Genomic DNA, 15,065 nt, shown 5'->3' with positions numbered 1-15,065 from the left:
AAAACTCACAATAGCAACTTAGTAAACTCCATTCCTTGGTAAACGTATTTGCACAGTACCTTTCAAAGTTAAAAGTAAACAAGAAGTCAGGAGCAGGGTATTTTGAAGTGGGTGGCCATGGCTTTATTAGCATAGTTATCACAGAAAATAACCTGTTTGTACAGCTAATTATTATCAGATAATTATTATTATTTTTTAACTGAATATACTTTTCACCCAGCTGGGTTTGTAATTAACAGAGAGATGTAAGTCTGCATTGCTTGACTGCTGCCAAACTTAAGAACTTTCTTCACACAGAAACTGGGAGCACTTTGTGCTCTTGAATGTAAGGAGTGTCATAGTTTATCCAGCGGTTCCAAATTTACATTGACTATTGTGCCCAGCCCAGCAAACACCCAAAGAACAGTTAAACAGTTTAGCTATCTCACTTCCCAATAAGATCAACAAATGTAATCTAACATGTTTGGAGAGTTGGCACAGACGTCAATAACTGCCAGCTCAGTAACCTTGTACAGTGCTAATGGCAATGACTTGGCACTTTTTATTATTCTGGTTCAAAACAATGATTCAGCATAGCACACAGTCTCCAGTGCTATTTCAAACAAATTAAATGAGTATTAAGAAGAAACTAAATCCTACTGTTATTTTATTATGTGGGAAATGCTATTAGATAATATTGGGTCAAGGAGATAAAAAAGCAGGTACCTTTTCTATTATTTCTGATTACTTAAAAGGAGAGCTCTAAAGTGGCAATGTGATCATAGATCACTTTTGCATGCCATTTGAGAATTGTTACTGATAATGACTGGTAGAACACTAAAACATTTTTAGTAAAGGATATACATTTTACCCATTTAGTGTTCATCTGGATGAGAAGTTTAGGTATGCCATTGTTAAATGTCTTTAGTGTATTATCTGGTAGATATAGTACGGTTTTAATAAAAGACAAATTTATATCATCATGTCCCTCAAGAATTATTCAACCAAACATTGCTGAGTTTTAGTTTACATCTGGATTACCCACGTAAAGTTGGAACCTGACTCCCTGTTGGTGATAAAAACCTTAGTGATCAGTTCAGCACTTACTTTAGAATTCTTGTGAAACTATCTAATGATTTAAAATCTAAATTATTCTCAAGTATACACATCTAAAAAAGAAATACTGTCATTCTTGATAATCCTTCCTATCTCTCTTAATAGTCCTCACAAAATTTCTTTGCTAACACACACAGAATAACTTCTACATGAAGTAGACATGAAAATTGGTGTGAATTAGTCTCATAGAAAGATTTTCTCTACAAATTATGCGTGAAACACAATACTAAGAAAATTGAAAGAACCTCATCATCTCATCAGCTCCTGGGTATTCTATGACTTATTAACCAGAAAAGTTAAATGAGCATTAAAAAACTGATGGAACATATTAGAGCACTTGAACCTGTAAGAAAATGAAGTTACTCAAACAAAAGTAATTGTCTGCTGTCCATAATGAAGGACATGAGGCTTAGGAGCTATAAGTCACCAGCTGAAATACACCATTTTACAAACAAAATGGAATCTATGCATGCAATTCAAAAGTCACAATTAATGCTAAAAAGAGACATATTTAAGTGACAAGAGATGCATTTTTTTGTCTTTTAATTTTATGCTTTCTCTGCTTGATAAGTGCCATTGAGATTCCATAGCTACTTCATAAACTGACATGAAATCCAGCAGCACTTTATATTCAAGGGAGTTTGCCTGAAGTTAGAAAAAAATATTTTATTTTGTCAACGGAAGAAACGTATCTAGTATAGAATTTGTAGGAAAATAGAGGTTTGATTTGACACAAAAGTTTGCACTTTCTTTAACTATAAAGTTTGCCAGATAATGGAACTTTACATGTCTTCAGTAGCCAACTTTTTCATGCTTGGTAAATGGTCTTCTCTTTCTGTGCTGTTAGCTGTCATTTTATCCATTCTCTACTGCTGTCCAGAGAAAGGAGTAAAAATATTGAGTTGAAAGTATCATTTCCATCATTTTTATTAAAATAATTTTATTGTAAGTCAGCAGATCATTAGTTAAATGACATTTAATATGAGAGGTAATGAGCAAAAATCATCAAGCCCACAGAATGATTCAAACAACTTTAATGATGTTGCCAAAAAATTAAGCCATCTTTTTCTTTACATATCCAAGTGAGAGAGAAAAAAAAATGTACTTTTTGCCAATGGCACTAAAAACTAAAATAATGTGTTCTTTTCCTGTGTTTGTGTTTTTTTTTTATGGTTTGCTTTTAAGAAAGAGCTCAATGGCATAAAATAACATCTGTTGGGGTTCATAAATCATGTGAGAAATGGACATGTCTGGGGCTGTAAGGCTGAGAATAACTATATTACTCTGAAAAAGTGACTGGAGAACTGAAAAGGGAAATAAGACTATATGAGACATGTTTTTCTAGTCATCATTACTTCTCCAATTTTATGGCGTTTTCTCTTCCAATTCAGGCAGGATTTCCACCTGGAGTTGTGAACATTGTGCCGGGCTTTGGACCTACTGCTGGAGCTGCTATTTCTCACCACATGGATATAGATAAAGTGGCCTTCACAGGCTCTACTGAGGTATTATAATGAATGCAAGAAAATATAAGCAGGAACTGTGCCCCTCTGATTCCCAGTAATGATTTAATGTCTAACTTGTTCTATGTAACTGTTTTAACTTTTTTCTTTCTTTTGGCTGCTGGTTTGTTAAACAAAGTCTGTTTAATGATTTGTTGGTTATTATTAACTTTAAACATATTTAAACAATGTTTGTATTGCAGGAAAGCCCTTCAAACAAAGGCACTCCATGAGATACAATGGTTTCTATATACCAATGCTATTTTAAGGCTTGTCCTTTAAAAAGAAAACATTTTAATAACTTTTGTTGTTTGCTTCTTTTTAAGTATAACTTTAAAAAAAAAATACAAAAAGTGAAAAAAGCTGTGCTCTGTTCTCTTTAATAACATGATGGTAGGAAGTTACTTCAGAATTCTCATTCCTAGTCCTGCACACATGTAGGTGAGGTGATGGGTTTAGGGTATTTGAATGATACAGATAATTATTTGGGTGGTCTTAGAAGTGTATATATCAGTTATACCTCAGAAGGATATGTATCAGTTTAACAATTGAAAGGAAGGTCACTGTTAATTTTTCCTAACCTTTGCTCTCGAGAACAAAGATTGATATGACTGAAGATTTCTCAATGCAGGCACTCTCTAACTTTATCCTTACTACAGTACAGTACTATCCGTCTGTATGCATAGTACTTTCTGTTTGTGTGCATGCTACATGGAAGAGCTGCCAACTGGTCTTTTAACTTCTTGGATGTGCACTCCAAAGATAAATATCATTGCCTCATGTCAACAGTCAGTGTACACTGAGAGCAAGATCTGTGTTTATTCTCAGAAACCATCAGCATTAAAATAGTGGGAAAAGAAAAGGATCCAAAACCAGGACATATGAGAAATAGTCCATATATATTCCCAGCAGACAGTAACTAAAATTCCCCGTGCCCAATGTCCTCCAAAGGCAGGTGGACAGGATCATATTTCAGGATCATATTTCAGGATCATATTTCCTGATTTTGGTGGCTGTCCCTTTCTTCTGACAGTATCATGAAGAGCTATTCCCAAAGACAGGAAGGCTGACATACAAGGGAAGATATCTGATGGTTACTACACACTAGCAGTTACAGGCCAAAGCTGCAAGTGCCGCAAGATTTGTTTTTTCCTCACAATTTTCCCAGGATAATTCTCATTAAAAAAAAGTTCATTTAATTACGCCACCAGTGGAAAGAAACAGGACAGGGGCTCTGCCTTGCTGTGCCCGTTTCCTCTTCTTTCAGGTCTCCTTATTACTGGTAAGGGAGAAACTATAATAAGGCAGTTAGTCATGCAGGCACTGTAGATACCTACATTTTCTCTCATTCAATTCATGTATCAAAGGGTTTTCCCATATATACATTTCAATTTATTGAGAGCAAGTAGCAGAGCACAAATCAATGTCTAGTTTAGATTACACATGCAAGCAAGTAGAATGATGGAACCAAACGGGCATCAGATCTCTTTGTTAGATAAAATTAATATTTCCAGGGGAAAACAGTTCTAGGAAAGAGTTCTACTGCTTTGTAGATTGCAATTCATCTACACACTGAGTCTTTCCTTCCAATTCTGCTCTCTCCTTTTTTTTTTCTTATTATTTTTATTTCTACAATTACTTATTTCTATAGCTACTGGTTACACAATTCTGAGCTATGACTTCCACTTTCAAGGAAATCAGAGAAGTGTTACTGGGGTGTTATTTTTTAGGTAAAGGTGTCTTTTTTTCTGCCTTTTAGGTTGGAAAACTGATCAAAGAAGCTGCAGGAAAGAGCAACCTGAAAAGAGTTACATTGGAACTTGGAGGAAAAAGTCCTAACATTATATTTGCAGATGCAGATCGTTAGTAGCATTTTCATTACATAAACTGACTACTTTTTCAAGTCCCATATAGTTTTTCACCTCTCTGTTAAAAAAAAAAAAAAAAAAAAAAAAAAAAAAAAAAAAAAGCATCTGCCTAAAGAAAAGTTTTGTTTTGTTTTGGTTTTTTTGGTTTGGTTTGGTTTGGTTTGCTTGTTTGTTTTGTTTTATTCCATTTTGTTTTCTGGTCCTGCCATAGTTTCAAAGCAAATTGTCATCAGAAATTGATGGCTCTTGAATGAACAGGAACATCTGGCAGCTTGCCAAGCCTTATTGTAATTATGATTCTAATGGAACAAGAATTCAGAACCAAAAACAGCTAGATGGACCTTATTAACTTCCTAGCTGAATTTTTCTCTTGGTACTGTCGATAAAGCAAATAATGTTGAACCAACATTTCACATACAACAGTTGAATGTGTGTTTGTCTTGCCATACTGTGCTGCTCTACATGAGAGTAGCTTTGGACTTCAGTAAATAGATGAATACCCGTGTTTTAAAGGACCATATAAATAAAAACTGTTAAAAAGGGAAACAAGATGTCATTACAAAGGTTTGCAAATAATTTAAGAGGTGACCACTCAAACTTAAGATCTGATGAACTCTGCATTTCTTTACAGTGGACACGGCTGTGGAATTTGCGCATATTGGTCTATTCTACCACCAAGGACAGTGTTGTATAGCAGGATCTAGAATTTTTGTGGAAGAGCCTATTTATGATGAGTTTGTTCGCCGGAGCATTGAACGAGCAAAGAAGTACACCCTTGGGGATCCTCTGTTGCCTGGTGTACAGCAGGGCCCTCAAGTAAGTAATATTATATGTCTTATATAATTTTGACAGAACATCACACTTTAAAGTACTTCAAAATCTACTCCAGTGGTAGTGTTAAGTCTACTTATTATTGTCCAGTAGTCAGACTGGATAAAAAAATGGAGTGAGGGTTGTTTGTATTACCACGATATGCCTAAGGGTAGAATTTCATTCTATTTTCCAGTATTATGGAAAGGGGACAATTATATAGAACTTAAATGCATTGAGAAAATTATGGAGCAACAGCTGTAAAACTGTAAATTCGATCACCCGTGTTGGAGTGCTAGCATTATATTCAAACACTGCCAATGTAAATGAGTAGCTTGATGAAACTAAAGCTGGTAGTGGTTTTTACCCTTTTCCAAGGTGCTAGTGTTTCATTATGATGTTCTCAATTTTAGAATATTCCACAATTAAAAAACAGCACTTTATATTTTTTACTGGTTGTGTTAAAAGTGTATGCCAAGAGCTTCCCTATTAAATGAAGGCTGAAATGCAACATTAATAAGCATTAATATCATAGTACAATGGATTCAGTGGATTCTGTCAATCACATCAGAGAATTGTTAAATTATTTTTTTCCTGGGTCTTATTCCCATATCAGTTTATACTATAGGATATACATTTTCTTGGAAGAGCTACTATAAACACATTTGATCATCACAGAACAAAGGAATTGTACCAGAGACAAAGCAAAAGCTGGAGACAAAGGAACTCCCACACATTCGATAATGTAATATATTCTTCATTGGTTATCACAGTCATTTTTTGTAATCAAAGAAACAAAGTAAATTGGAAAATTTTATTCCAAGCTACACAAGCTAATGTAAAAATCATAAGGATCCTATTTTGATATCCTGCGATGTGTCTAGCTAATGAGCTAATATGTTCAGCTAAATAAATCTAAATGCCAGAGGACGAGAATTTTCTAACAAGGAAACTCCAGGAATTCAGGTATATTTTTGTCAGGCTGGTGTACAGCTAACACAGAGCTAACAGAAATCTAGTCTTATATTATTGTGGCTTTACTGAGTTTGAAATTCATATTAGCATTTTAAATAAGAAACAAAAGTAAATTTTACTTAAAAGAGACAGTTAAACATTTGAAAAAAAAATACTAAAACATTAGATGGAAGGGGAGGAATCCTCTCAGCATTTGCTTTCTTTGACCTCTTTTACTTTTTAGCAAGATTTAGAAGAAATCATGAGTTTTTCAAAGGTTAACGAAATTTGCCCTGCTAGAATTGGTATGTTCTGTTTCTGTCTGTGCTGTTCTTATAGTCCAATTTTAATGGAAAATGTAATCATGCACTTTAGATAAATTTATTTTGCAGTAATTGCTTTTAGTCTCTCATTGCCCTTAAATCATATGCTGTTCTTTGCCTAATTCTCTTTTGAAAAGGAAACCTATTGACTATGTTGTGTCATAGAGCCTCCTTGAAAGCCAAATTTGTCCTCCAGTTCACAGGCTCTCTGGGACAGCACCTGCCTCAGGCAGAAAGTTTGTGTAGTGCTTTGCACAGTGAGCATGAAAGAAGAGACAAAGTCCCTACTGGAATGCAAAAGATCATATATATGCTAATTCACACATTATTAAGAAAAATTATGATGATAATAATAACAAAGGGATGACTGAAAACAACATGAGCTGTATCATCTAAACGTTTTCTTCTCTTCATGATGTTTATGCACAAGAGATATTTGGCCACCAAGGTAGCAGAAACTTTGTCTTCAGCATGTACTAAGGTAATTGTTTGAAAGCATAATGACAAGGGGAGCACATGGAACTAAAAACCACCTCCTTATGAATATCCTTATAAATAAATATCCCCATAAATATCATAGCTTTTATCATAGCTTTAGTTGAGTAACTGTTTAGTCTAATACACATCCAAGATTCCCCAAAACATTTTAAAATACTATATTTTTTCTACAATGGTAAGACTTGTAGCTTAAGGTGAAATGCCACCTTTTTAACTGTATGAATAAGAAAATAAGATGCACACCTACTTCACTGGCTGATAAGTATTATCATAGAGAAGTAGTGTTTGCGCAAAAGTCCCCCCAGAAGTAATCTCAGTGTCTTCGTGAGCCAGTTCTTGAAGGGTTGAACTCCGAAAGAGTGAAGAAAAGAGTCATGAAACTGTGAATAAATAAATTAATTAATTAATAAAAGAGAGGGTGTTGTATTGTAGGCCTTTATCAAAGAAGCATTGAGTTTTTCTTGAAATAAATGTTACCTTGTACGCAATTTCCCTGCAGGCATGAAGTTAGGAAAAAATTCTTCATTGAAATGGTTGTGGAGTATTAGAACAGGCTGTCCCATTAAGTGAATGAGTCACCATCCTTGAACATATTTAAAAGGTGTAGATGTGGTGCTGAGGGACATGGTTTAGTGGTAGACTTGGCAGTGATAGGTTAACTGTTGACTTGATGATCTTAGAGGTCTTACAGAGAAGAGGAAGGGAAATGAGAAGTTTTCTTTTTTCCTGTCCTGCATGATATCCTTGTCTCTAAATTGGAGAGACATGGATTTGATGGATGAACCACTTGCTGGGTAAGAAATTGTTTGGATGGTTGTACTCAAAGAGTTGCACTTAATGTATCAATACCCACATGGAGATCAGTAACGAGTGGTGTTCCTTAGGGGTCAGTGCTGGGACCAGTTTGTCAGTTACACCAAGCTGTGTGGTGTGGTTGACATACTGGAGGGAAGGGATGCCATCTAGAGGGACCTGGACAGGCTTGAGGGGTGGTTCTGTGCAAACCTCATGAGGTTCAACAAGGCCAAATGCAAGGTCCTGCACGGGGCAATCCCACAAATCCCACAAATACAGGCTGGGTAGAGAATGGATTGAGAGCAGCCTTGATGAGAAGGATCTGGGGGTGCTGGTTAGTGAGAAGCTCAACATGAGCTGGCAGTGTGCACTTGCAGTCCCAGAAAGCCAGCCAAATCCTGGCCGGCATCAAAAGCAGCATGACCAGCTGATCAATGGAGGTGATTCTCCCTCTCTACTCTGCTCGTGTGCGACCCCACCTGGGCCACTGCATGCAGTTCTGGGGTCCCCAGCACAAGAAGGACATGGACCTGTTGGAGCGAGTCCAGAGGGCCATGAATTTGATCAAAGGACTGGAGCACCTGTCCAATGAAGACAGGCTGAGGGAGTTGGAGTAGTTCAGTTTGGAGAAGGCTCCAGGGAGACCCTATTACTGGCCTTCCAAATACATACAGGGGGCATAAAGGAAAGCTGGGGAGGGACTCTTTGTCAGGGAGTGGAGTGATAGGACTAGGAGCAGCAGGTTTAAACTAAAAAAAAATAAAAATAAAATTTAGTTTAGCTATAAGGAAGAATTTCTTAACTCAGAGGGTGGTAAGGCATTGTAACATGTTACCCAGAGAAGTTGTGGATGCCCCATCCTTGGAAGTATTTAAGGTCAGGTTGGATGGGGCTTTCATCCAGCCGGTCTAGTGGAAGGTTTCCCTGCCCATGGTAGGGGGATTGGAATTTGATGATCCTTGAGGTCCCTTCCAATCCAAACCATTCTATGATTCTGGGACTGTAATAAATGTGAGCTCTTTCTACTCAGGTGTACAATATTTCCTTCAACCCATTTTGTCATTAAAAAAATAGTTAGAGAAGTGGAAATCTCTCTTGTACTCCCTTTGTGAGCTTTTGTGAGTGGAAGTGTAAACTCCCTTTCCAGCCAAAGGCACTAAAACCTACTATACCATAGCGCAAAACTGAAATATGCTTGGCATATGTTGTATTTCCTGGTGAACTTGGGGGAGAGGGAGAGAGATTGGCTTCATCCAGCAAAACATCTGTCATCTGTTTTTCTCAAACCACAAAGGTAAGAGTCTTTATTCCACTAACAACTCGGAACAGAAAACAGCACTGAATTTCAGTTTTAATGTACTATTTCTTTTTACCTTTCCTTAATAGTTTAGGGGAAAAGGAGGGACAAGCTACCAGCCACAACAAAGCACAGAATAATCTTGCAGGCTAGATCAAGTCCTCTGTTATGATTGCAGAAAAAAGTTCAGCAGTTCTCATTTGGATTAAACATTTGTGGTTGACAACAATACTAGGAGAAGTATAAGATACATTTTTTTTTCTTTTGCATTGAAGAAACGCAGCATATCAGTCCCTGCACAGCTGATGCTAGTATGTCAAAATTTCTTTTTAATGATTTATCTGAGAAAAAAAAAAAAAAAACTTTTGAGAAGTTAATGACAAGAATGTTTGCAGGGCTGTCCAGATGTTCCACTTCAACACATGCAATTGTTGTTGAACAAATTGAACAAAGCTGGAACATTGTTAAGTTGCAGTTAATGAGCTAGAAGTATTGTTATCAGTGTATGCTGCTTTCATCCCTGCAATATCTTTTCATTTAGATTGATAAGGAGCAGTTTCAAAAAATCCTGGAGCTAATTGAGAGTGGGAAAAAAGATGGAGCCAAACTGGAATGTGGAGGAGGTCCATGGGGAGACAAAGGTTACTTCATCCAGCCCACAGTTTTTTCTAATGTTACAGATGATATGCGCATCGCCAAAGAAGAGGTAAATAAATTCTTGGCAGTCCATACTTTCACTGGAGATTGTTTAAATTTCTGTACAAAATATCCATTTAGAAGGTCAAGTGGTGGCATAAAAATGTTCCCAGTAAATCTGTCGTTCCAGTCTGGTGTTGTTTAAAATCCTTTTCTTGGTTTCTTATGCCCATTTCACCAACTCAGTGGAGGTGAGGGAGAGGAGTGTGAGGCTGGCCTGCCAACAAAGGCTCCAGCTTAAGCTGATAGGAGTCAAGAAATGTTAAGGCTGGGACTGTTAATAACATCACCCCACACTACCCGTGTCTCAGATATCAGTCATGGTAACCTGTAACTGAGAAACAAACCTTGAAATCACAGCTTATGAACTCTTCACTCCTTAAGGAGCCACTCAGGTTGTGGTTTGACACAAATGTGCCAAACAATTATTTTTCAATGAGAGAAAAGACAGGTTGTGCTTCCACACACATTTTGCCTGGTAACAATTTCAACAAAGCAAAGTTTTGCCTCTGCAGGGTTATTTAACCTAGATCTGTTTGCAGAAGTGCCCACACAGTGTTGAACGGCTTGTACTAAACCAATTAAGGGGGCATTGCCAGGTCAGCAATGACCAGCTGGAAGGAAGAAGCGTGTTAGGACTGCAGATCTGCTTTTCTCTTGAGAAACCAGTCCTCCAAAAACATCCCCAGAGTGCAGTTATGACCTCTTCTTTTTCTGTTTGTTGTTGTTGTTGTTGCTGTTGTTGGTTGGTTGCTTTGTTTTTTTGTTATTGTTGTTGTCTTTTTTTTTTTTACATTCATCCTGATTAATAATGGGTGCAACTGGTGTCCATTATAATTCACACTAGAAACTCCTTCAAAACTGTCAGAAATCTACGTGCTACTTTTTGCAGCCAGCAATACTGCTGCTGCATTCTGCTGAACATACCTTCATGTTAAAATGGACAAACAGCAGAGCATCAAGATCTGATTGCAAAGGGAAGAAAAATAGGAGAGAGCTGCCCAAGAAGTAATTTCAGTTATCCCTTTTGGTCTGGATGTTAGGTAGGAGACAACACAGAGATGTTTCCTTCAGGTCAATAGTACAACAAGAACAGATCCTCTCACATTATTTTGAACCTATTGAATAATAAACCTCCACAAAGCCAAGGCAATTTAAGGAATATTTGGGTTGTGGGAGAACGTTCTTCTGATCTATATAAATCATACCATACAAGTCCAGTGAGAAAGTATCATTAAACACTTTCAAGGAAAATCAAGTGGAAAACTCAATCTGTGGGAAAAAGAGTAATTAGATGTGGTAGTGCCCCCCTGCCTACACACCATTACCACTGGGTAATTTTATTTATTTATTTTTCCCCACAAGAGGTTAACTTCATTTGCTGTAGGCTAAAAAGTCTTAACCTTTATGTTAATTTATAATCCTTTTTAGAACTCTGTTTTAAATGTATCCTCTTGACCAAATTAATTTAGGAATAAGACTGTCTGACAACAACAACAACAAAAAAAGTTGTATTAAATATTTATTATTTTTAACAATACTTTTATTTTAATATTATTTTAACAATACTAGTCCACTTCATATGTTTATGTGTGTTTGAAACAGATATTTGGACCTGTTCAACAAATTATGAAGTTTAAAACTGTAGATGAAGTTATCAAGAGGGCAAATAATACTAGTTATGGCTTAGCAGCAGCAGTTTTTACCAAAGACATTGATAAAGCACTGACATTTGCAGCTGCTCTTCAGGCTGGGACAGTATGGTAAGTCATGACTTATTTAATTCTTCCCTCAGAACTACAGGTGACAATGGCAGTAATCGTAGGACATTTGGGGGCGTACATTTTTATTTCCATTCTTTGTCACCTTTAGAGAGGTAGGTTAGTGCCATCCTCCTCTGACTCTCTTCCCCTCACCTTTCCATACTTAATGTGCTGCTAGACAAATATTTCTTCTAAGTCTTCATGCAGTTGTCCTGTAAACTTAGTCTGAAAGAACAAACAAACAAACAAAAAAAAAAAACAGTAAGAGTACTGCTTTACTTTCCATTCAGGATCTGGGGATACCCCAACACATCCTCAAATTACAGGGATCATTTTCTGTAATTGCTTGGTCATTAACCTGTGAAGAGAATCCTCCTGTAGTGGAAACGATTAATAAAATGTGGTTGAGAAAAGGAAAAAAATCACAAGAGGGGGAAAGAACTGTTTCAAGTAAGAAGATACCAAGGGAAACTATAAGGCTGAAAAAGCAGCCAATGAATCTGCCATGCAGATATAGAAGAGAAAGAGGCCACCTACATGGATCCAGAAAGGCAAAGTCTGAGAGAAACAATAGTGAAATCTTGGAGGAATAGAAGACCATCTGACGACTATCACTGACAGAGACCTGCATTTCCCTACAGTTATCACAATGCATCAGAGAGAGAACCAATTTTACTTGAACTCAAAAGAACTTGTGTCCTTTTCAAGTTTTATCTGAAAGCACCTGCAGCCAGTAAAAATTCCTGCCCAGGTCCTGTGACTTAAAAAACATATCCTTTCTTAGAATAAACAATTTTGACCTAAGAGTCAATAATCTTTCAAAAGGAAGAAAGTTTAAAATAAAAGTAAAATCCTTGATTTTTACTCTTAAGTGATTATTGCTCTGTCAAGGAATCCTTAATAATGAGGAGAACCTTTTTTACTGAATTGGGACTTGGAAGGAACCTACAAGAATCATCAATTTCAAATTCTGGCTCCACACAAGACCATCCAAAAATTGAACTATACGTCAGCATTGTCCAAATACTTTTTGAACTCTGGTAGGCTGAGTGTCATGACCACTTCCTTGTGGAGCCTGTTCCAGTGTCCAAACACCCTCTCAGTGAAGAATCTTTCCCTAATATCTAATCTGAAACCAGTAGGCTGGCAGTTGGAGAAATTATAAGATATGAAAATAAAGAATATATGATTTGACAAGGTTGCAAGACAGAAAGAACTTCTCAGCTATGGAGTAGAATGTACATTCTGGTAAAAATCTTCATGCTACAAATTCTTCTATGAAATTCCATTCTCACTTATTATTGTATTTTTGTTCTCCACCATAGTACAGAATATTGCTTAACATTGAGAAGAACCAAACAAAACTCCCTAAATAGATATTGAAGTGATCCTGAATTTACCTAATTAATTAGGTTCATTAATTAGGAAGGAGATTTATATAATTATTAACAGAAAGACGTGTCAGTGCTTGCAGGCCCTTGATCAATGTTAGAGCCCTGGTAATAGTAATGTATTTTCCAGTAACGCTTTGGTTTTTTCAGTCTTGAAATACTTGTATTTTTGCAAATGTGTTGCTCATATATGGTTTGTGAATATCACCACAAGTTTATTATACTTCATGGAGCAACATTGATTTTTCAGAAGTGAATAAACTTGTTCCACAATGTGGAACACTAAAGTCATTTTCCTATTCTTCCAGGGTTAATTGTTATAGTGCAATGTCTGCTCAGTGTCCTTTTGGAGGATTTAAGATGTCAGGAAATGGACGAGAAATGTAAGTAAATGTTTTTTAAACTGTAGGTTCACAGGAACTACAAAATGAAGTTCTAAAAACAACATGCACAACTAGGATGCCCTATTTCATTTATCAGACTACTTTGTGGACTCAGAGGCCACACATTGTCAGACACAATGTCAAGCAAAGAATTCCTCTATGAAACCAATATGAAAATTGCTTAGATACAGATCTTTCCAAAATGATCACATTTAATCTATTTCAGTCTACTGATATGCAAAACTGATCCTCATGTTTATGGTGTACAGTTTTTGCATAAATATAGAAAGTGTAATTTCCATGAATATATTTAACTATACATACAGTTCTTACATACTTTGTGGAATCCCCTTTAAATGCTCCCTGAAAGGTCTATACAGCTCGGATAAATGTAATGACAGAAATAACCCTCTGTAGTCTTCAGACATTTTTTTTTTTTTTCCCCAAAGAAGTAGGAAAGGAAATGAAGTTTACAGAAATTAAAAGTTAATCAAATTGGTTCAAACTTTTAAGGTTTAATCCAGGTTCAATTTGAATCATGTACTGTTTACCTCCATTCATTGTGATTTTCATATTAACAATGGATAATGTGTTACACTGTTTAGTTAAATTATTTTTAAAGCAAAGAATATAAATCAGAATATATATGTTTTTCCTGACATTATGCCAACTGCAAAGCACTTTTACTGAGTAATTGAAGCAATTAAAAATTATATGTGCAACTGAAATATATCAGTGCTTTCTCTCTCTCTCTCTCTCTCTTTTTTTTTTTTTTCTTAAGAGAGATAAAATCTTGGGTTTTTATGCTTGCTCATCCCTGGATCAAATCTGCTCCTGATGGCAAAGTTCCCACTGACTTCAAAGGAAGCAGTTATGCCAATGCTGAGAGCTTTAGAAAATGTCAAAACGGAAAATAAATAAATAAATAAATAAATAACCACCACATTTTTGCCATTACTAACACAGACTGTTTTGCATTTGCTGATTGCCAAAAATCGGAAAATTGATTCTGGACTGCTGATTTTTGCAGAAGTATTTTGATGATTTATTTGCTGAAAATAACAGGAAAACAATAATACGTTGTCATAAAAATTAATAATCTCTATAAAAGTGAAGGTACTCAGATTTTGTGTAAATGAAGTTTTCCTCATGCTGTTCAAAATCGCAATTAGTGAAAAAATAAAGATATTTCTGCTAAAAGGCAAGGATGGGATAGACATGAAATTTTGCCATGGAAAAATGAAATTTTGTAAATATGTGGGAATCAGTTGTAGGAGCAGCAGAAGTACGTGTGAAGCAATTTCATTGAAATAATCAGGAAGTCATTGTGTCAAACCATTGATTTCCTTGAAACACAGAATAAAAATACCTGGAATAATAATGCCATTATGAAGAAAACTACATATTAACAGAATGCTTCCTCAAAATAATATGAAAAAGAGAATCAGTAATAATTTTCCTACAACACAGAATCCTGATTTCTCTTTTGCATACATATGTACTGAGTAAGGTGGCTGTGGGAACTGGATGGCATCATACTTTAAAAACTTTGTGTTCCATAAAACAGTCAATTATGTCTAAATGGTTTGTCTGTGACAACTACCAAACAGCTAGGCATACAAGTAAGATTCATCTCATCGTGTAGAACTTGAAGGTGAAATTATGCTAATGACATGTCAGTAAGATTTAA

At 36.0% G+C, this 15,065-nt stretch overlaps 1 protein-coding gene across 1 annotated transcript in view; it reads left to right on the top strand.

Annotated features, from left to right (window-relative positions):
• The window catches only part of ALDH1A1 (aldehyde dehydrogenase 1 family member A1), a 37,101-nt gene that overhangs the window by 21,002 nt on the left and 1,034 nt on the right, over positions 1-15,065 (top strand). The window contains exons 7-12 of the mRNA XM_083817313.1: positions 2,487-2,600; positions 4,357-4,459; positions 5,097-5,281; positions 9,684-9,848; positions 11,444-11,601; positions 13,301-13,375. Of these exons, the coding sequence (XP_083673439.1) occupies positions 2,487-2,600; positions 4,357-4,459; positions 5,097-5,281; positions 9,684-9,848; positions 11,444-11,601; positions 13,301-13,375 (800 nt within the window). The remainder of the gene's footprint in view (positions 1-2,486; positions 2,601-4,356; positions 4,460-5,096; positions 5,282-9,683; positions 9,849-11,443; positions 11,602-13,300; positions 13,376-15,065) is intronic.

Source organism: Anser anser, assembly GCF_964211835.1.
Source record: "Anser anser genome assembly, chromosome: Z".
NCBI classification, from domain to species: Eukaryota; Metazoa; Chordata; class Aves; order Anseriformes; family Anatidae; genus Anser; species Anser anser.
Note: the sequence above shows the minus strand (reverse complement) of the source record. Positions and strands in the feature narration are given on the sequence as shown.